General features: G+C 42.4%; 2 protein-coding genes across 8 annotated transcripts in view; one reads left to right on the top strand and one right to left on the bottom strand.

Annotated features, from left to right (window-relative positions):
• TMEM87A (transmembrane protein 87A) overlaps positions 1-17,638 on the bottom strand; it is a 30,578-nt gene extending 12,940 nt beyond the window's left edge. The window contains exons 1-11 of one of the 5 annotated variants that reach the window (XM_032793835.2): positions 17,412-17,638; positions 16,353-16,413; positions 13,843-13,940; positions 11,983-12,099; positions 9,797-9,850; positions 9,633-9,686; positions 8,441-8,591; positions 7,170-7,231; positions 4,928-5,111; positions 1,955-2,054; positions 395-488 (exon numbers count right to left, since the gene is read on the bottom strand). In XM_032793835.2, the coding sequence (XP_032649726.2) occupies positions 395-488; positions 1,955-2,054; positions 4,928-5,111; positions 7,170-7,231; positions 8,441-8,591; positions 9,633-9,686; positions 9,797-9,850; positions 11,983-12,099; positions 13,843-13,940; positions 16,353-16,413; positions 17,412-17,549 (1,113 nt within the window). In that variant the 5' untranslated portion in view covers positions 17,550-17,638. Of the gene's footprint in view, positions 1-394; positions 489-1,954; positions 2,055-4,927; positions 5,112-7,169; positions 7,232-8,440; positions 8,592-9,632; positions 9,687-9,796; positions 9,851-11,982; positions 12,100-13,842; positions 13,941-16,352; positions 16,414-17,102; positions 17,230-17,411 lie in introns of those variants that run through there. The other 4 variants (XM_032793834.2, XM_032793832.2, XM_032793833.2 and 1 more) reach the window with 4 other exon arrangements.
• A 1,661-nt stretch (positions 17,639-19,299) lies between these two features.
• The window catches only part of GANC (glucosidase alpha, neutral C), a 50,704-nt gene continuing 47,905 nt past the window's right edge, over positions 19,300-22,098 (top strand). For 2 of the 3 annotated variants that reach the window (XM_075065448.1, XM_075065449.1), the window contains exon 1: positions 19,301-19,407. In XM_075065448.1, the coding sequence (XP_074921549.1) occupies positions 19,379-19,407 (29 nt within the window). In that variant the 5' untranslated portion in view covers positions 19,301-19,378. Of the gene's footprint in view, positions 19,408-22,098 lie in introns of all 3 variants that reach the window. The other variant, XM_075065450.1, reaches the window with a different exon arrangement.

The raw sequence follows: 22,098 nt of genomic DNA, 5'->3' as shown, positions 1-22,098 counted from the left end.
TTTGCCGGTGTGGTTTTTTCCCCTGCACAAGGCCCAGTGAAACCTCCTTTGACTACTAGGCACAAATACAAAACTTTGTCAATTCTGGACCCAAAAAAACCCACTTATCTTCAAGTATTCCTATTTCAAAGCACCAAAATTATTTTCCATCACAGAGAATTAAATTTTGGGGAGTAGACACGGCAAGAAAATACCTGGAAAAATAAAGCCTTCTCAACAACATTCCACAACTGTCCTCTCTCTCCTCTAAGGCGCTGGAAATTTCATTCTCCAAATTTCCCTATTATCACACAGCCCAAGGATCCTTCACTACGTTATAGTACAAGTAATCACACAAGACCAACAATTGCTACATCTATGGCACATATGAAAACACAGGTAAGAGTCTACTGACCCCTGTGACTCTAAGGACACCTTCCATGCCAGAAAATAATAAATAGAGCACTCCAGCTGTAACTACTTTGTGAAGAGTGACTCCAAGACGAGGCCTGCAGGGAAATATAAAAAAAAAAGTGAAAAAAGATAACACACACCTGGGCAAAAAAGGCACACGATTCAAGGTTTCTCATAACAAGCTATAGATCTAGGAAGTTATTTTGTCACGGTGCTCTAAGTTCATGGCTTTGTCTAGGCTTGAATTTAAAGGTGTGATTTTAAGAGTACAGTACAATGAAAGTTTCACACACTACGTGTAAGATAAACCACGTCAAGACAGACAATTTCAGACAGAAAAAGTTTGTCTCACACTTCATGGGAATTTATAATATACATACACAAGTAGTCTTCTCTAACTGCTCTTTGAATATTCAAAAGAGTTTTAGACTCTTTCATTGTGAGAGATAATGGATTATTTTCAGTCTAGTCTAAGAACCATAACATCCCCAAAATCTAGCTTAACCTTTTCCTTTCTTGGCTTCCTTTAATCCTGGTTCTACCATTTTCTGAAATACTTTTATTAATGTATAGAGTTATTCTGATCTCTATGACAAGCTGTGTCTCCCATGTTCTCTCCCCTCTAGATTACACTCGTTTTAGCAGGGCTTTGGAGCAGAGCCCGGAGCTGGAGCAGCTCTAGAGCAGTGGAGCTGCAGGTTTTTGCCCAGAGCTGGAGCGGAGCTACAGCACAGCTCCAAAGCCCTGCATTTTAGTGCCTTTGGTCCTTCATCATAGGTCTTATTTAATCCTTTTGCATTTGTTGCATCCTTTCTAGTTTTTCCACATCTTTCTTAAAAAAGATCAGAACCAGAACTGCATATTCCCTCAAGTGGGTATCTAAAGTTGTCCCCACCCACTCATCTCCATACTTCCTCCCATCTCAAGAAGATTCAGCAAATGCACTGAGAGTTATCTCTACCTGTTTTAGTCCTGTTACTATTCACATTTAAAGCGTTTAAAGAAAATATTTTGAATGATCACACTTATACCATTCCCCGTAACTCACCCTCTTGCTGATATTCTCCCTCTCCTGGACACTGTGCACTTTGTACTCAATTATATTCACTGCATACTAGTACCTTATCATGCATGCACACAGCCTTCGCACGCACCTGACTACAGCATGGAGCGTAACAGTGTTAACAGAATCCATTACTTAGTGCTGTCAGCAGCTACTTTTTTTTTTTTAAAACGGTTAATTTTTAACATTAATATTTAATTAAGATCATATGCATTACAAAATGTCATTTTTCAGTAGATAGGTCAGCTTCCTCACTGACAGGGTCTCTAATTTGCCTATTTTAAAAAGAGAAGAGTGTTGAGCTACAGAAAGATTTTTGCCTTCTCTCTAAAATTCTCTTTTCATTCTTGGTTCCAATAGTTTTTTTATTTAACATTTTACTTCTTTTTTTCTCACTGCAGCATCCATTTTCAAAGTTTGCTAACAACATTCAAATGTCATTTAACCACTTTAAAGAAACATGTTCAGCCTGTAACATGAGATGAGGCTGTTACTCACTTAACTATCCCGTATCCCAGGCTGACGATGATGACCAGAGTTCGAGCCAGTGAACGTTTCACTGCAGAAAGCAGCTCTGCAAGTATCAGTGCACCCTGGACTACCAAACACAAAGCACAAGAAACCTTCGTTACTAAACATATAATTCGGGTTCTGAATAAGTGCTGCAGGTAAGAGCAACAATACAGCGGTCAAGACTATTCCTAGAAATGCAGGCAAATTAAAATGCATCAGTGTTCTTAATCTTTTTGTTATCTACTGTTGGAGCAAGCTTCCAGGAAGAGCTGTATACTTCATTCAGCACCAAAGGAGTTACTGAGAAACTTTTCCCCTCAGAAAATGTTTGTATGCATATGGTCTACATAAGATAGATAAGACAGAACCTACCTTTAAGAATCTTCTAGCTGAGAGATGAACTGAAGAATGTGATTTCAGTCCCATACCTCAGAGGGTATACACAAGTCATTAAATCAGACTCAATACCTAACGATCTTAATTCATGCGGAAACCAAATATGGTAATGCCCTTTCTCATTCCTTCTTGCAAATACTTTGGATATAGCTCTTAAGCATCTCCTAGGCATTAATAGCATCCCAAGTAGCCAACCAACAAGATCCTCTACGTCAGGGGTCTCAAACACGAGGCCACGGGCTGCATTTGGCCCGCAAGGTCATTTTCTGCAGCCCGCGAGGTCCTCATGCCCCCTCCAGCATTTACCTAGAGCGGCTCTGGCCCAGAGCACACCAGGGAGCAGGGCAGGCGCCCTGCCCTGCCCCCCATGTCAGTCCGGGAAGCAGAAAGAATGAGGGAGGAGGGGGAGAGGCGCAGGGGTGTGTGTTGATGTTGCTTCAGGCACCGTCCTCGGCAGCTCCCACTGGCCGCCGTTCCCCATTCCTGGCCAATGGGAGCTGCTAGAGGCGGTGCCTGAAGCAACACACACCCCTGTGCCCCTACTGCCCCACGTTCCAGCCGTTTCCCGGAGCAGCAGCAGGGCAGGCAAGCAGGGAGCCTGCCCTGCCCCTGGTGCGCGCCGGGCCAGAGCCCACTCCGAGCCCCTCCTGCAGTTGAACTCCCTGCCCTGAGCCCCTTGCCACATCCTGACCCCCTGCCACACCCCTCCTGCACTCCAACCCACTGTCCTGAGCCCCCTGCTGCACCCCAACCTCCTGCCGTACCCTGCACCCCTGCTGCACTCCAACCCCCTTCCCTGAGCCACCTGCCGCACCCTGCACCCGACTCCCTGCCGCACCCCAACCCACTGCCCTGAGTCCCCTGTCGCACCCCTCCTGCACTCCCCCGCCCTGACCCCCACCGCACCCGTCACCCCTCCTGCATCCCACACCCCAACCCACTGCCGAGCCCCCTGCCACACCCCTCACCCCTGCCTTGACCCCCCACTACACCCCTCACCCCTCCCACACCCCATACCCCAACTCCCTGCCCTAAGCCCCCTGCTGCACCCCTCATCCCTCCTGCACCCCACACCCCACACCCCTCCTGTACCCCCTGCGGGAAGGAAGGTGGTGAGTTGGGGTGGGGATTTTGGGGAAGGGGTGGGAAGAGCCACAGCCTCATGGAAGGGGTGGAGTGGGAGTGGGGCTGAGGACAGCAGGTGGAGGTTTCAGTAATGCGGCCCTCAGGCCAATGTACTAGTCCACATGTGGCCCTCATGGTCAGTTGAGTTTGAGACCCCTGCTCTATGTTGTGGATCAGGACAGCTACATGTAAAAATTCTTTAAGACCATGTTGTAGTTTCACTCGCTCAGATCCTTCTTTAAGATCTTGATGGGAAGCCCTGTGCTAGTGCATCCCACCTAGAACCCAACACACTCCAATCAGCTTCAGCTGCAATCTGACAGTGAGTTGGTACAGTAATTAATTTTGGTTGCTACCAGCCTGAGCCAGATTATAATTAGTGGTCTAGATAGGTGAAATGTCATATCCCAAAGCAAGTCACACAACCTATTAATTCACAAGCCAGCTCTGTCTAACTCAACTTGCTACATCTAGATTTGGCATTTGTGATCTATTATCTTGTGTTTTAAGGCTTTCTGATGTACTATAGCACAAACTTCTCTAACACATAAGGATGTAAGGGTGATCAGAACAGCCCAAGTATCAGCTTTAAATTAGTTTAAGTCAGATCCTAAAATGTTTTTGAAGTATTTTCTAAAATACTACATTATAGAGTCAGAAATGTCGGGCTGGAAGGAACCTCAAAGTTATCTAGTCCTTCCCTCCACACTGGGGCAGGAAGAAGTATACCTAGACCACCCATGACAGATATTTGTCTAATCTGTTTTTAAAAACCTCCAGTGACAAGGATCCCACAACCTAGGCAACCTGCTCCAGTGCTTAACTATCCTTATTGTTAGCAAGATTTTCCCATACAGACATAACCTACATAGCTCGCTGAATTTAAGTCTCAGAGAAAATCAAAGCACTTTAGAAACAGGATTCAATTATCCCTATTAAGTGGGTATTATATCCTTTTTACAGATGGGACAATGAAGACTGAAGACTTCAGTTTAACAACTTTCCAGAGGTCATCCAGAGAGCCTGTGGCACAACTGGGAACAGAATCCAAAAAGCATTGGCTACTTATTCCTTGTTCTGAGGTGCCCAACTGATCAAATAGTTACTGAATATACACTACCTAATTAGTTATATATTCAACTGAATCATTACCACCTTACCCTGCCCATGACAATGGGTATGACTACACTACAATCAGAGGGGTGATTGCAGAATATGTAGAGCTATTGTTTGAGCTAGCTAGCTCAAACAACAACAGTGAAGCCACAGCAGCACACACTGGTTGATCAAATACATATCTAGGGTCACAGAAGGGCTTGTACAGCTCCACTGCTAGAATTATTCAACTGGCTAAATCAAAGCTGCCTCAGGAATGTTGACATGTGCTGAGTCACACTTCTGATTACAGTGTAGATATAAGTCGTCCATGGTACATACCAGATTCTCCCGTGTAGCGGATGTTCTGGAATTCTGCATAGAAGACTGCTTTCTCCAGCATTCCCAGGAAGATAACTGCACCAATCCAGAACTGGATCCTCAGGAGGTCCCGCCAATAACAGGCTGACCATGCAAGCCACAGAACTCCAAAGAACACATACACGATACACATCACCATGAAAAACTATCATATCAGGAGGGAAACAAGGAAGGGATTAATAGAATGGTCAGACCAGAAACCATTTCCATGGAAGGACAGTGCATAGATTTAATACAGCTATATTTTCTTGGTAAAGCAACAGCAGTTTGTGAAGTGTCTATATCCAACTACTGTGGAAAAAGTTTAAAAAAAAAAAACAAAAAAAAACCTTTCCACAGTAGCTGGATATAGACATTTCACATTTCTGTCCTGGGGTTCTGTAGCAGTGTGGAGGCATGGTACTAATTTCTCACTGCCAGCAGATGGAATCAATGTAATTGAGTTTGAGTGATTCCATTCTTATACAGGAGGAGTTTCTCAACTTATTCTCGGCTGATTCCGCCAAAGGAGTAAAGCACATATCGCTAGCCTAAAAAAACTATTAGAATCTGTGCTTGTACAAATCAACCCCCAAACACCAAGAAATATTACCCCCTTGCACCTGTTTGTTCTTGTAGTTCCAAACTTCTCTGCCACCCTTAAGGAACATTTCAGAAACTTTCCTGGAAAGATTTAATGCAAGAGGTAGGCTTATTTCTCATACCATTCTGTAAAGCACAAGTTATGGGGTGATTATTGGAACCCTTCCCTCCCAAGTAGGAAAGAGGCTTGCTTTTCATTATAGATCTGTTTGGTCATTTCCCCCAGTCCCAAAGTCACCTTTTGACACATGTGGCCAGCAAATAAACAGTTTTTGACCAAGTCTGAGGTCATTAAAAAGAGGCGAGTAAGACACAGGACCTAGAAAAAGCCTCAGAAATTAATCACAAAAGAATGTTCAAACTAACACTCTGCTATGTTTCCAAAGTGACTTGTTTAAGAGACTTAAGTAAAGTCATCAAGATCTTTCAGACACACATTGCACAGAAGCAAACTTGACATGTTGAAAAACAGATTTCATAAGTTATTTGATGGATTAGAAACATCAGAACACCAGCCAGATCATGGCAAACTCCCAATAGATCATTGAGGCTCAATGTGCAAGAAAGATGAGGATGAAGACAATAAAGCACATTAAACAAATGGCCACTCAATATGGATCAGCTACATGGGCAGAACAAAGGAGTGGGACAGCATGGGACAACTGCAGTCCCTCCCTGCAATGAACTGGTTTTTAAACTAGGCCATTGAGAGACAAACTGCAGAACCTCAACACACTTTCTGATCAGGATAGGATTTTCTTCCCTATACACCTCCATATCCAAGTTAGGCATACAATTCAAAGAGAAGGACCTAGTCACAGCAGCTTTAGTCAAGGCCTTCCATCACAGGTGCCCTCTAGACTTAAAGGCCCTTTTCCTGGATCTCTCACATTGGGTCATTCACACAGGTTAAATGAGCCTTAGAAAGTTCTGCTGGATGCTTTCTACTTCCGCAGAAAGTGAAGTGTGCAGCATCTCAATCACAACCAGAGACTACTGCTTACCCCTGCCCAGTAGCAGAGATCACTGCAATCAGACTGAAGACATTACTTTTTATCAGTCTTTTCCTAAGGTCTCTATAAAGGGGGAATGAAAATTTTGTTTAAGTCCCTTTATTTCTTCACCCAGCAGTAAATCACTTCACCTCCTGAAAAGAAACAACTAAGAACTGAGTCAGCTACAAGCTGAGTTATTCTGTCACTGGTGGCAGCGAAGAACAGTAGGGAGTGCCTACCACTAAAGAGCAGAGAAAGCAATGACATACAAAATGGTAACATTAAGCAAAAACAAAGAACAGTGAGTTTCCCCAGATGAGCTAAGACAGGAGAGTATGTACTGAAAGTTGCAATTCATGAGTGGATAACTATACTAATGATACTGTTGCCCTCTGGCATGACTAGTCTACAGCAGCTATGTTATAGCACTCCGATAAGAAAAAAAATTAATACTAGAGCATGCTAATTCCTGACCTTTGCAGAGTAGGGAAAATACATGAAAAACAAAGTTCTTTATTCATGCTGAGCCACTAAGTCACCATGATTGACTACACTGCTCAAGAAAAATTTTTACTGGGATTTATGTCAACTCTGTAGGCGAACTAAAGAAAGCCAGTTTTACTTACAATCATGAGAGGATAGTCTGCAAGAGAGAGGTACTCATATGGACCCTTCAGTTCCACAGTCACTGTCAAAACACAATCCAACTGGTTTGAACAGGAACCAAATAGTGCAGCACATCTTAAATGTAATTTGTACTTCAATCACAAAAAAAGATTATGCCTTATATAAAACAATGAATTTTAAATGCTTGTACACCTCTACCCTGATATAATGCGAATTTGGATATAACGTGGTAAAGCAGTGCTCTCGGGGGAGAGGGGGGTGTCTGCACACTCCAGCAGATCAAAGCAAGTTCGATATAACGCGGTTTCACCTATAACACAGGAAGATTTTTTGGCTCCCCAGGACAGCGTTATATCAGGGTAGAGGTGTATTCAAAATGACATGCCCCATTATACATAATATAATTTACTTTTCACTAACGAAAACTGCTAAGTTGTGCTACAAAGAGCCTGTGCAGACTAGGACAAGTTCAAGACTACATTTAAGCCTTAATTTTGAATTTCCTTATTTTTCCTAATTGCCTATGCTCTGTAGCCACTTTTAAAACAATTGCCATGCCAATAACATTTTAATGTAAGATATGCTAAAGAGTTTAGCATTTCCTCAAAGGTGTGCACATGGTTCCAAGTCACTGCTAGTAGTAACTGCAAGGTGTTAATTTTGATCTTGCAATGCTCTACATCACTTGAGGTCTGGCTACTTAAGTGTGTTACTATAAACAACTACATTAGTTGGGTGTTCTTCCAAGATCCTTACACATGGAGGGACAATATTCAGAACTGAATTATCAGAGGGATAGCCATGTTAGTCTGGATCTGTAAAAGCCGCAAAGAGTCCTATGGCATCTTATAGACTAACAGACGTATTGGAGCATGAGCTTTCGTGGATGAATACCCACTTCGTCGGATGCATCCGACGAAGTGGGTATTCATCCACGAAAGCTCATGCTCCAATACGTCTGTTAGTCTATAAGATGCCATAGGACTCTTTGCCGCTCAGAACTGAATTATGACAACTTGATAGTTTCCACCATTAGTTTGACAAAGCCGAAAGCTGTTATCCTCCTGATACATGGCTCATCTATTGCCTTAGGCTGAGGGGAGCTGTAATGGAGAATGTAATTGTGTGTGAGATAGAAGTTGGAAGTCTTTAAACTGACACTGGGCTGCACAGTATATTATTACATAAAAGTACCTAAAGAATGTCTGATAAGAGCATTCAATAAGTCAAAAATAAATAAGAGAATGAAAGATAGCTATATGCAGCTTACTTGTAAAGAGAGTCTCTTTATGATCAGAGGAGGGTGCCATTATCTCCCTCCTTTTCATGTTGATACTAGACTCTTTCAAGGCTGAAATCCCAATTTGCACAATGAAGATATATGGCCCATCTTTCCGGGTTTGGATCACAGCATTCCTTGCCTGAAAAGCAAGCTTCCAGATGTATACACAGATACACAGAGCAAATCAGATCAATTTAAAACTAGCATCTTCTGATAAGACTCCTGAAAAGATTTTAAGCAAGCACAGTATTCACAGATGAGGTTACAAACACAATGTTTTCCCCCAATGCCCTTATGCTGGGAAATATATGAATATGACTACATAACATGATGAAAGATGTCCACCAAGTGGACATATATTAATACTTTTCATTCAATCTCCAACCTATTCTCACAGTTGTAATACATTATGGCCAGGCTCCTAAAAAAAATGTGGTTTATATGCAATGCATTAAAAGTTAGTAAAGCTAATCAGACAGACTACCACAAAAGTTACAGTGATGTCAGAAAAGAGCCTCTTTCCTCGGTTCAGCTCCACTAACATTAACAGATTCGCCAAGACTATTTTGCTTCTTACTCTCTGAATGCAACAGCAACAACAGAACTATACCGAGTTCTTTGGCTTTGATGGTAGCAATTCAAACTGTATAACAGGAAACAGCAAAGGTTATTGAGATGGAATAAGAACTTTTCATATTGATCATTTGCTGTAGAAATTACTATTGGCTGTGGACATCCCTCATGCTTATAACTCAGATCTGCCATTAAATCAGATATTTGATAAGACAAAATTATCAATGATAAAATCTGTTAAGGCTCATACAGATTATATACCAACATTAGTGTGTTAAAAATTTAAACCTAACTACTGTATTTAATTTTATTTCTGATAAAACCAGTCTGACCTTCAATGGAATCCAGAGAGAACATGAACTTAAAAGAACTGAACATTTCATATGAAGAATGTGAAACACCTAGAACTACTGCCAAATTACCTACGTTCCACATATTACACTATAACAAGGCTAAAACATATCTAGCTTCCATAAAATTCGGTGTAGCAAAATTAATAGCACTACTATTAATACATACTAAAAAGAATTTGTGCAAATATTAAAAAAATTATTTAGAGCTGCTAGATTCCACACCACTCTTATGCCTAAAATCCTCAGATACTTACAGTTTTCTCTGCCACCATTGTGTGGTTTGTTGCATTCTCCTTATCTTTTAAACTCTTAAAGACATAAAAAGCAGCATATTAGTCAAGATTCCAAAAGCTTCCCATCCACCCACATCATCATCAATCCCCTTTAAAAATCATGCACACCAAAGAAAAGGAATTACCTCTTGTTTTTCATCTGAGAGGCGTTCTAGGGGAATATACTCTTTATAGAAAATCTTTAGGATAAAAAAAATATATATATATATAAACACTTTCTTAGAAACATAAAGACAAGTTATACCAGCAGTGTTTCTGCTGTTAAAATTAGATTACAAGAAAGCACGCACATTCTGAAAAACTGCAACAGAAGGTTAACTTACAGGGAGAAGCCCTTCCCCCATTTCCCTAACCTAAACTGTCTCCACAGCTGAGATAAATTTTTGTGCTCTTGCTTAGACTAGCCCTTTTAGGAGGCGGAATTACTAAATACAACACATTTCATTTTTTAGAAATGGACCGACAGATTTAATTTGGGGAGTAAAGAAGTTAATTCCCATAATAAAGCGTGCACCACTTAGAGAGAGTTCTAGGCACCTCCCTATGAGAGGTAATTCACGAAGAAAAAAGGTGGACCCAAGCCGTTTTATTTCTTTATGCATAAAAGAGTCCTGAAAGGGTGGGTTTAGTTGGGTTGTATTTGTAGATTTTTTTTTGCTGCTTGTCTTTCACGTAAGAAATTCCGATCTTGACTACCCAGAAAGACAGTACAGAGACTAGAGAACTAATGAAACTACTACTTTAGAAGACCCTGAAAGCGAAGCAACTGAGTGGGAAAGAGTCTTTGCCAGACCGTTTACAATCATTTATTAGGTGATACACATTGGGAGAAAGGATGTCTTTGTTCAAGATTTCAGTTGTGATTCCAAAGGAGCTCAAGGAAAACTCACACAGGGTATATGTCTACACTGCAATAATACATCCATGGCTGGTTGTGTCAGCTGACTTACGCTTGGGGTGCTTGGGCTGCGGGGCTACAAAACTGCAATGTAGACATTCAAGCTCAGCCTCCAGCCCAAGCCTGAAGATCTACACTGCAATTTTATAAGCCCAGCAGCCTGAGTCAGCTGACACAGACCAGCAATAAAGTGTTTTATTGCAATGTAGACATACCCTTATGGTCTTTTGAAAATCCCAACCTCACTACCTTGGCCATTCAATTAATATATGGTCTCCTAATATACAGCTGAGATGCACAAGAGCTCTTCCAGTAAAAGCAGAGAAAACAGTTGCCTGCTTTTACATTTAGAAATATCAGAACTGTCAATGTACTTTAAAATGTGTTTCAAGCCATCTTTATACATCAAAGCAGTTAAAAGATCACATATATGATTTTTTAAAAATCCTTTTCCAGTCGCCTTTAACTATGCCTCATTGCTTACTTAGTCTGCCAGATTCAACAGTTAAGAGAATTTTCCTGGTGTTCACTACAGAATGTCCTTTATTTCAACTGGGAACAGTCTAATACAGATGCCACGCTGCACACTTCTCCTTGAAATCTCTACGTACAAACTGTTAAACAAACAGTACATTTACTGACATTTGGTATTAATAGAGTTGTGCAGATTCCCGTGGCAAGATACAACTGGTGTAGGGCATGTATTTGTACACTCCCCCTTGATTCCTTTCCACAAGCACATACCGCCACGTGTCACTGCCCACTTGGGCCCTCCTCTTTCCCCTCTTGTTTGGTCTTATGCTTTAAGCACTCTTATGCCCTTTCACTATGTGGACTTCAGTTGCTTGAAGTTTCTAATTTATTGACAGTGTGTTATATAATCTATCTATCCACCTACTCTTTAAATTTATGTTCATTTAAATGTTAGTCTTGAACACTCACCTGGCAAAAAAGCTGAAGGTATTACTCAGCAACGAATGTAAAGCCCAGTTTGCTGTGTATTTCCCACAGCCCCCCAAAAGCAGCACCCATTCTGACTGTGCATGGACACACCCACAACCTTCCTAGCAGTGAGCTCTATGCCATTCCCCAATATGAAGTAGACACAGTGTTGCCAATATGGAAAACTCCACCATTCAAGTCTGCTTTTTGGGGGCAGACTTTGAACCGTAAACATTAAATAAACCAGAACAAAAATCACAGTTATAATTTGTTTGGTTGTCTGTTATCTGTTATACACACACAAAGATACATCTTCTCCTCTTTAAGGCAGGGGATATGTACTCATCAGCTAAGGCAACACCTATAGTTGCAACAAGCCCAACTATTCGAGTAGGAATCATCCTAATCCTTTCCTCTGAATGTCGTATGAGAGAACGTGGTGGGATTACAAAGCCTTCACTAACATCATACCTGTGGTTTGAAGAGCTCAGAACAGTTGGGGAAGAAGAGTGAAGCCATGGCGTAGGATCCTGACCAACCCGTATGTGCTTCAGCAATGGCTCCAAAATAAGACGCTGCTTGATCATCCTGTCAGACATAATATAATTTATGTTTTGGCATTTGATATATCAAATGATTTTACTCAGCAGCTAGAAAAACTGGAAAGCAAGACAATATCTCAACTTACAAACATCTGTGAAGAGAATAGGACATCTAAACTAAAAACAGTATTTCCCGTCCTGTCTATACAAAATGAATCCACCCAAATTAATTACAAAGATATTTATAGTAAAAACCCCTTCCACGTAAATTTAGAATGGGGATCAAAACATCTTAGAACTGAACTCTCCGGTCTCTAACCAGAGAGTGGCAACTAGTTGTTCCACGATTTTTTAAACATAATCTTACACAATTATATACGTACAGAACTGAATGCAAGTCAGTCTACTAAGTTATTTTCATGAAAGTTGCACTGTAAACTATAAATATACAGCATATATTATACAATACTAATAGTGACCATTTGTTACCATATAAAAGGAATCTAAGTTCAGAGCTAACTTGCTTAATAATCAACTGCACCTGAAAAAAGGTTGTACCACTGGTTTAAAAAAAAAAAGTCAACAAGGCTGTTAAGGCCTCAAGCCTGCAAACATTTACACCTGTGGTTAATTTTAAGTTCGTGAGTAATAGGGATGGAATCAGTGGGATTACTTATATGCTTAAATTTAGAGGAGAAGCATAAATCTGCAACACGGAAGCCTAAATTATTAAAATACCTTAGACAAAAGAGAGAGTTCAATATAAGTTATATTCAGTACACTTTATGAACCTGAGAATGAAATTAAGTACACAAAAAAACGATCACAAAGTGCCACAAAGAAGTATCTAAAGTTGTAGAAAAGTTGTATATTCTACTGTATTTGAGAAACAGTCTTCATTTATACAATGTACAAACTTGTAAGTAGTGTATGCAATAGGAGGAAGAATTAAGGCTGAATACAACCTCAGTTTAGGTATTTGCTGACCTCGGCGTGCTAAATTCTCTAATAATTTTTTGTACTGAATATTAAGTGTTTGAGTTTTTAATTAGAGTTGATGGGTTTGTTTGGGTTTTTCTAGTTGCTTTTTTATCCTCTGCATCTAGATGAAGAAAATTAGTGTAAGCACTCAAGAGCTACTGCCCTGATCCAAAAATCCACTGAAGTCAATAGAAAGGCTCCCCTTGATTTCAATAAGCTTTAGATCATGCCCTCTGCATTTCCCAGTTACCGAGGAGTCTGTTACCACCAGAGTACAGATGCCTTCCTCAGAACAGCAGACTGACAGGAATGAGAAATAAATGAAGTATCCAAGCTCAAATCCACTAAGCTGGGGTGGCCAACCTGAGCCTGAGGAGCCAGAATTTACCAATGTACATTGGCAAGGAGCCACAGTAATACATCAGCAGCCCCACATCAGTTCCATCTTGCCCTCTCCCACTCCCAGTGCCTCCTGCCCAGCGGCTGCCCTGCTGATCAGCGCCTCCTTACCCCCTCCCCACACCTCCTGATCATCTGTTTCTTGGCATGTAGAAGGGGCTGGAAGGGGTGGAGTGGGGACAAGGCCTGTGGCAGAGCCAGGGGTTGAGCAGTGAGCAACCTTCAGCACATTGGAAAGCTGGCGCCTGTAGCTCCAGCCCCGGAGTAGGTGCCTATACAAGGAGCCGCATATTACCTTCTGAAGAGCAGCATGTGGCTCTGAAGCCACACCTTGGCCACCCCTGTACTAAGCCACCATGACTTAAAAAAAAAAAAAAAGAAAAAAACATGCAGTCTAGATGATTCTTACCCCAAAGTTGGAGACTTCATTGTAGCAATCAGAACGTCTAAAGTACCAGGTAACATTGTAACCCTGCAAGGGATCACAAGCCTTCTCGTCTCCTTCAACTACAAGGAAAACAAGACAGAAAAAAATATAACAAGTCCTCATATGCCAGGTTTTCCCCTAGCTATTAATGGACTAGTACCATATATAATGTTACTCCCCTGCACAACTACAATAAACGATGAAGAATAATATGCTTATTCAAACAAGGGACCAGCAAGCAGAAGAGCAGAAAGTGTGTTCTTCTGAGATAGAAACTATTGTTCAAAAGAACACAAAGTGACCCATATGGAGACTAGAATTCCATTCATTCTGATGTTACAGGATTCCATTTGGGTGACTGAAGACGTGTGAAATTATTCAACACAGTGAAGCAGGGTGTTAAAGCAAATGAGACCATTCTTGTAAAGCCCCGAGCACCAAACTAAATGCACCAAACTAAATGGCAGCAGTACTAACGCCTCACAAAGAATACACACTCAAAATAAACAAAAGAATTTAACCCTTAGGTACAAACAGTATAGCTCAGGGTAAGCTCCCTATCTCAGTTTACCCATCTGTAAGACAAGAGTCCTCACTGGGGAATTGCGAGGCTTTACTTTGTGTTTGAGAAGATACAGCATGGTCCAGTGGATAGGGCACTGGACTTGGAGTCAGGAGATGTGTCCTGGATTCTATTGACAGCTCTGCCACTGACCTGTTGTGTGACCATGGACAAAATTTCATTTCTACGCGCCTCTGGTTTCCCCTCCTGCCTTTTGCCTGCTCGTTTATTTCAATTGCAAATGCTTCACAATCTGACTTACAGCCCTGATTTCTACACACTACAATAATGCAAACAAATAATAAGATTAAGATTTATACAGAAATAAAGAGGGTAAAGCACTAAGGCTCTAGACCCCCATGCCTTAAATTTTTAAAACACCAGCCATCCCTCTCACCCACATATCTGATTTCTTTCCAAGGCTTGCCTCCACAGCAGCCTGCATAACAACCATCTTGCAGGGCGCTATGAAGTTCAATAGAACTTTTAGCCATTTTAGACTAGTGGGGAAAGCCTATTCCTGAGATGATGGCCTCCCACAAAGAACATTATCATCAGCCACCTCATTTAAATCAAGGTGGAGTCAGATCAAAGTGTAAATTTTTAACTGTAAGGATAATTTAACCACTGGAACAATTTACCGTGGGTCGTGATGGATTCTCCATCAATGACCATTTTTAAATCAAAACTGGATGTTTTTCTAAAATATATGATCTGTGAATTATTTTGGGGAAGTTCTACAGTTCCTGTGTTATACAGGAGGTCAGACCAGATGATGATGATGGTCTCTTCTGGGCTTGGAATCTATGAATCAAATGGATCCATTGACTGCAAATGTAGCAATATAGCACAAGAAAAGGTGGTCTTCCAAGTATCAGAGTATCAAGTCCCAATTAAGACTTGATACATCAAAACCAGCATCTTCCATCTGGAAACCAGTAGGTAGCCAGGGCACAACATGGAGCACCAGCAACATGTGCTGCCACCAAGTACCACCAGTTAATACGCAGGTTGCTGCACTCTACACAATCTTACATTTCCAGATTGACCTCATCTATAGCCCTATGCAGAGTCAACTGGAATAATCCAGTTTTGAACTGACAAAGATCACTGCAAGAGGAACTGCATTTGAAAAGAAAAACAAAAACAAAAACAAAAAAACAACCTCAGTCTCCTGGCCACACACAGATGGTAAAAAGCTCTCTTGGACATTGCTGCTATTTGATCATCTAACAGTACCTGAAGACCCCATACTATTCCCAATGAAGGTGGGTAAACAAATAGCAGGAACACACACTCAGTCAAAGGAAGAGAAATCCTCTTCACCATATTATCCAATTGCTTCCCCCAACTCACCAACTGTACCTGTCTTATTTAAATTGAGCATCAGCCAGCTGGCTTCCACCACTACCCCAATCTTCCTCTGACACTGGCCTATCATGGCTATATCAGGAAACAGTGTCAGAGCTGAATGTCATCAGCATACTGAAAACACCGCAGCCCACATCTTCTGACTAACCCTCCCAACAGCCCCACACATTCAATAGCAGGGGAGACAAGACAGATCCCTGCAGAAATCCATATTATGGTACCCAAAGGAAAGACAAGCAACTTTCCCATATCACTTTCTGGAAATATTTAGCCAGGAAAGAAAGAAGCCACCCAAGAGCAGCACCATCCACTCCTACTGCAATTTGCAGCAAGTTAACACCACCTCATAATCAAAGGTGTCAAAAGCTGCTAACAGGTCTAATAGTATCAGTATGGGCACAAGATTTTAATCCATGGCTAGCAGACCAATGTAACCAGTTTAATATCTCTGGATAGATCACAGTTTTACGAGCACTTTCATCCAAGTATTACTACATTGTGATGACTACTAGGTTGAGTAGAGACTAGCATAACAGACTCATCCAACAAAAGCACTTACACTTCAGGAAAATTGTGGTGTTGCTGAAGAGAACCTTTCCAAAATGAAAAAACTTCTTCCCCTGCAAAGACAAACAAGTAAAGAGACAATGAAGACCACTGAATAGCATTAGATCATTTAATTAAGTAAACACTGCTTTCTTTCACCCAGGATTTCAAGCACGATAGTCAAGAGAACCCAAACTCTTGCAAGAACGAGCCTAACTGATTTAGTATTTACGATTCTTATGCCCCCAATTCCAACATATCCAGCCATACCTACAAAGGAGCTCTTGCAAAGGTGTTTTATTTAAATCAGACTTTGCTTCTTTGTGATCTATAAAAAGGGTCTAGGTTTTGTTTTTTAAAAAGGAGTTTTAGCCCTAAAACTAACAGGAGCTGTGATCCTCTCTAATTTCTCAGAGGATATGAACTGTTAGTTTTCACAAGTTGGCTGATAGTGGAGAAAAGCTGATTCTTTAACAGAGATGTCCTTTCACCAAGAGCTCTTAATCACTAACGTTAAACAGATATAAAACACAGGTCAGCAGTCTGATAAGAACACTGTCCTCTTCTCAAATGCAGTTTCCATTTTCTAGACTCTTTTGAGGTCATTTCACTAGCACCAAAGGCATCGGAGCGTCTTCCGGGCTATACAAATGCAAAACAGGAGGGACTAAAAAATAAATCAATCTAAGTTTTCGGTCCTTCTACACAAATCGAAAGAAAAAGGGGCCCAACAAGCCCAACTCTGTTCCCTTTTGAAGGTCACCTTTAAGTCTAAGAACACGTTACTGAGCAAAGACAATGGCAAGACTCTCATGCCCCAGGAAAAAACCCAACAGTACAGTGAGCAAGCGAGCAGACAGCCCCGCGCAAGCCCACTGCCTTCCTAGCGGCGCTTCGCCGGGACACCCCCAGCGACAACTCCGCCTCTCCCTGCGCCGGGGCCCGCCGCACCGCAGCCCCCTCCCGCCCGGGGATAGGGCGGGGCAACGTCCCGTCCCTCCCAGGCTCCGCTTCCCGGATCTGCCCCTCCCCCGGGATCCGGGATGGAGCGGCCCCCCCGGCCCGCTCTCACCATAGGCACCGGCAGCCGCCACCTGGAGAGCTGGGCGGCGCCGGCTGGGCCCGGGCCCGGGCCCGGGAGCAGCAGCAGAAGCAGGGCCGCCACCGGCACCAAGCGGAGTCGCCACCACCAGCGCCGCGGAGCAGCCATCCTGCAGCAGGGAGCGAGCGAGCGCGCGCTGAGCTTGCCTCGCCCCTTCCGCGTCAGGGCGCGGCTGCTGAGTTGTGTTACTGCAGCCAGCGTCGGGGAGGGGAACGGGGGAGGAGCTTCTCTCACGTAGTATTCATGCGTCATTACAACCTTGCGGGGCAGATAGATGACGGCACTTTTTGGAGCCGGTTGTGGTGTTGGGCGGAGGTGACATCATCTTGTTGCATCATCCCGGTGATGTCGTGATAGAACTTCACCTCATTGTATTGTGATATGAGGCCATCAGAGTGCTATCCTTACACCAAAACGTCATCACTTTGTATTGGTCCTGTCCCACCATGATACTTGAGCTCCTATATCATGTCAGGTGTGTAAATTGTTACAGACATACACGCTGACAGGTATTTTGAAATAAATTATCCAAATAATTGAAACTAGCATGATTATATAGTGTTGTTTTGACATAAAACATGCAGAAGTTTAAAATAACGTGTGTAGAATTTTTATGCACAGAAGTTCCCTAGGCGTAAGAATCTTATAATGCTGCATCCAATGCTGATACAAATATTTTATCAGGACAATAACGCACAGCAGATTGTGAGTTTTCAGCTGATACCTCACAATGCATGGCTTGTACAAAATTTATAGTTTTGTAAAAAGAGTGAACATTGTGCTATAGACAGTCACTTTCATTTAATTGTGGCACATAATGAGGCAATGTAAAAGTTAATCTAACTACACAAACTAAAAATAGGTTGTACAGGTTTTATCATCATAGTTTTCCAGCCATTGAAGCCTTTTTCAGATTGTATGGGGGCATAGCATTGACACATTTATTTACTTTTATTGGATTTCACTAAACAGTGCCTGGTTTCCTACTTTACAAAGAACAACAACGCTTAATAATAAGTTAAAATATTAAATCTCCATATGCAGGTCTGTTTACAGAAAATGGTCTCCAAAAGAGTAAGGATTGCAGTTTTAGTTGTCTTAGAGTGAGAAGATGAAATCTAACTTTAGATCCCATTATGAGGCTTTTGACTACATCAGAAACTATCATAGGAGTCAGCCAAACCATTAAAAGATGGGAGAAATTTGCCAACCACCACCACATTTTCTTTTTTAAAGTATAAACCTGATCCAGGGAACTGAGTCTAACCCAGGTCAGTGATGACCAAACTTGTTACACTCTGAAAGAGGTTTTGTAGCTTATATGAAATGAGTTGTTGGTAGGGACACAGTCCATTTCCTAGTGAACAAGTGACCACATTATAAGAACTACTACCAAATATGGAACTCACTGGTAATCACAGTAGAGATACTAATAACTGGATGATCATGTGAACTGAATTCCCATCTGACTGTAAACGAGGGGCCTCTAGGGCAGGCAGGAAAAGTTTGCCTCTAGTGTAATTGCTCTATAAATAAATTGTGGGTTTGCCCATAGGATTGTCAGCTGCCAGTCTGGTGATGCTGCCAGCACTTAAATAAAAAATGCAGGCTTGTAGATGTTTGCCAGCTGTTTTTTTTTCCAAATACCTTCTCCATTTCCACCCTGATAGCAATTCTCTGAGCATCACACTAATAAACATGTCAAGCCATATTGTTATTTGCAGTTAATTTTTACAAGCAAATTGGCATTCCGACCAACTGCTGACTAAATAAAAACTCAATTTCCCAGAATCCTTTCAGAGACGGTAGAGTCAAAGGTTGTCATTGGCTGAAGGCTTCCCTCTGTGATTGGTGCCGGATCAGTAGTGAAGGTGAGGAGAGATTTATCGACAGACAGATCAAGTCAGAGCACTGTAGTACAAAAAACACTGAGTTTAATGGAACCAGCTAAGGAAGAAGAAAGCAGGTAAAACACAAATAGTTGTGCGATTGCTATCTACACATCTAAGCTGACAGGATAGTGCTTGGCTGGGGAGGAAGGGAGAGAGGGGAGAGGAAGGAAAGAGTGTGCTAGAAGAAAGTGTCTCATTTTCAATTTTACTTTGCAAACTTAAGGGCTGTCATCATTTGAGGACATTGTTTCTTTAACATACAATAAGAAAAGTTATGGATCAAATATTTACAAAATAATATTGATAAAGCACTGAAAATAGCAGGCAAACATTAGCAAACAACGTAAGGAGAAATAACGACACTTAAATTTGTAAAAGCCTGTTTTTTTCCATGTTGATGTCTAAATATATTGAATATGTATAAAGTATGTTTGGTAACAAAATTGGTCCACTTTCATGGAATTGACACATAGAATGGTACAGCTCTTGCCCCAGTAGTTTACAATCCAATTTTATATGATACCCCATTTCGTCACATTATAATGAATGAGAAGTGGATGGGATGGAAAAGGTCAAGGGTGAGAGTAATCAGATTAGGCATGTGCATCTTTAGGTGCTTAATTTTAACTTTTGAGTGCTTGACTTTGGAACCTAAATAATGTTCTTTTAACATGGGTATTTTGTATGTAATTTTCTAAGTTATTTGTTTTAAAAAGGAAAAAGGTAAACAAGTTTTGTTATGTGCAACTATGTAGTGAGGCAGACTGGCCTCCCTCTAGTGCCAAGAGGGAGGAACTCTTACATCAGGGGTTCTCAAAGTGAGGGTCTTGACCCATCAAGGAGTCACAAGGTTACTCTGTAGGGGGTCTCAAGCTATCATTCTCTGCCCCCCAAAGCCCACTTTGCTGCCAGCATTTATAATAGCATTTAATATAAAAAATGGTATATTTAATTCATATGGGAGAGTCAGACTCAAAGGATTGCTGTATGAAAGGGGTCACCAATACAAATGTTTGAGAACCATTGCCTTACACTTTTCCTGGTGGGCACAGCTAACCCAACCCCACCTCCCTTGCAGGAAGTGCAGGGGTGAACCAGGAAGTATAAGAATAGGGCCTTGCAGGTCAGTTACAGGCAGATATCCTTACTAGAGTGCTGAACCCTCAGTAAGGTCTGGGACCAGCCACACAGTAAACCGGCACCCTACAGTCCCAGGAAATGGAAGGCACTAAGGAGATACCAGAGGAAGGGCTGTGAGCCAGAGTCTGGTGATGACAGAGCAGTATTAGCAGAAATGAGTGGGATGTAGCACAGGGAAACCAGACCTGGGTACAGTTGTGCTGTCAGGACATGATGCAGCAATTTTATGTTCCCTTGCTGACACCATGGTGGGATCAAGGGCCATGGCTAGGGCACTGGGCTGGACCTGGTGGCGCAGGATACACACAGCTCTCCCTATCCCCCTGTTGCTGGCCCCCACGTCAGGCTTACTTACCTTAGACCAGGAGGCCTGCCCCAGAGTGTTGATGATTTCCTCCACCAGGAGGCCGAGGACTATAGATTTGCTTGCTCATGCCCAGACTCTTGTTGCTTGCCGCAGCCGGGAGGCTGTGGGCCATACTCAGCATGTAGTTGGGAGGCCTGAACCCTATTCCATCCAGTGTCCCGGGCTATCAGCTGACAGGCTGAGTGCTGGGTCCTGCATTGGAGATTGGAAGTACAGAGTGGGTAGTGCCGCAACCACAAGTCAGGCCTCCCCGCCAACATGCAGCTGACCTACTGACTCCTCCACACACCACCCGAAGGGAGCGCCCTGACCCGAGAGGGAGGAACCCTTGCAAGCTGGAAGAATCTCTCCCTCATGCATTACCATCAGGGTTTGAACCAGAACAAATTAGTATAGACTTCTACCACTGAGCTAAAGAAATAAGGGTTAGACTATCAAAGAGGACTTAGATGTTCCAGATCCTAGGGCTCTGCCTCCCAATGGAATTTACAGGGCCAGGCTCAGCTTAGGTGCCCATGTCTTCTGTGGGGACAGTTAGGCACCTAAGAAGGGGATTTACAGAAGCCAGCAAGGAGTCACTGAAGCTATTCAGCAGTAACACACAGAGGAAAGCAGTGGGGCTAAGACCAATGTCCATAAAGGGACTTAAGCATCAACCTCCCACAGATCTAGGCCTTTGGTACCCAACTAACAGGGCAGAGGAAGAAGCCTACTGCCACTGAGGATTCACAGCTGCGAGCCTTCTCCTGGAGATAGGCACAGAAGCCCTTTCTTGGGGCAAGGGGGAAGATGGGGGATGGACAGAGACCAACCCTCACCCAGTTATAGCCAATAGGTCACTCACCTGGGATATAGGAAACTTGGATTCAAGTCTGTGCTCTAAAACAGGCAGAGGGAAGATTCAAACCTGGGTCTTCTACATCCTAGATGAGTGCCCTAACCACCGGGTATATAAACACACCTACTAGCCTGAAAAATTCCTGACCTAATCCCAGCTTTCATTTGTGGGGTTATGAGTGCTCTGAGCATGCCTACAGGATCTGGTTCCACGGGGAGATAAGTGGTGAAAGTCTAGTTTGAGAAACCTGCTGGGGTTTAGGCGTGAGCTTGGGTGCTAAGCGGCTCTGCTGTGTCAGGACACACAGTTTTCTGTATGCCTACCAGCAGAAGTTTATGCCCCTGCAGGTTTAGGTGGCAGCTGCTTGGTAGTGAGTGGTTCCTAAATTTTGGATTTAGGCACCCAAATAAGCAGTTACAT

This window comes from Chelonoidis abingdonii, chromosome 4, assembly GCF_003597395.2.
Source record: "Chelonoidis abingdonii isolate Lonesome George chromosome 4, CheloAbing_2.0, whole genome shotgun sequence".
NCBI classification, from domain to species: domain Eukaryota; kingdom Metazoa; phylum Chordata; order Testudines; family Testudinidae; genus Chelonoidis; species Chelonoidis abingdonii.
This window is presented reverse-complemented; position numbering and strand designations above follow the sequence as displayed.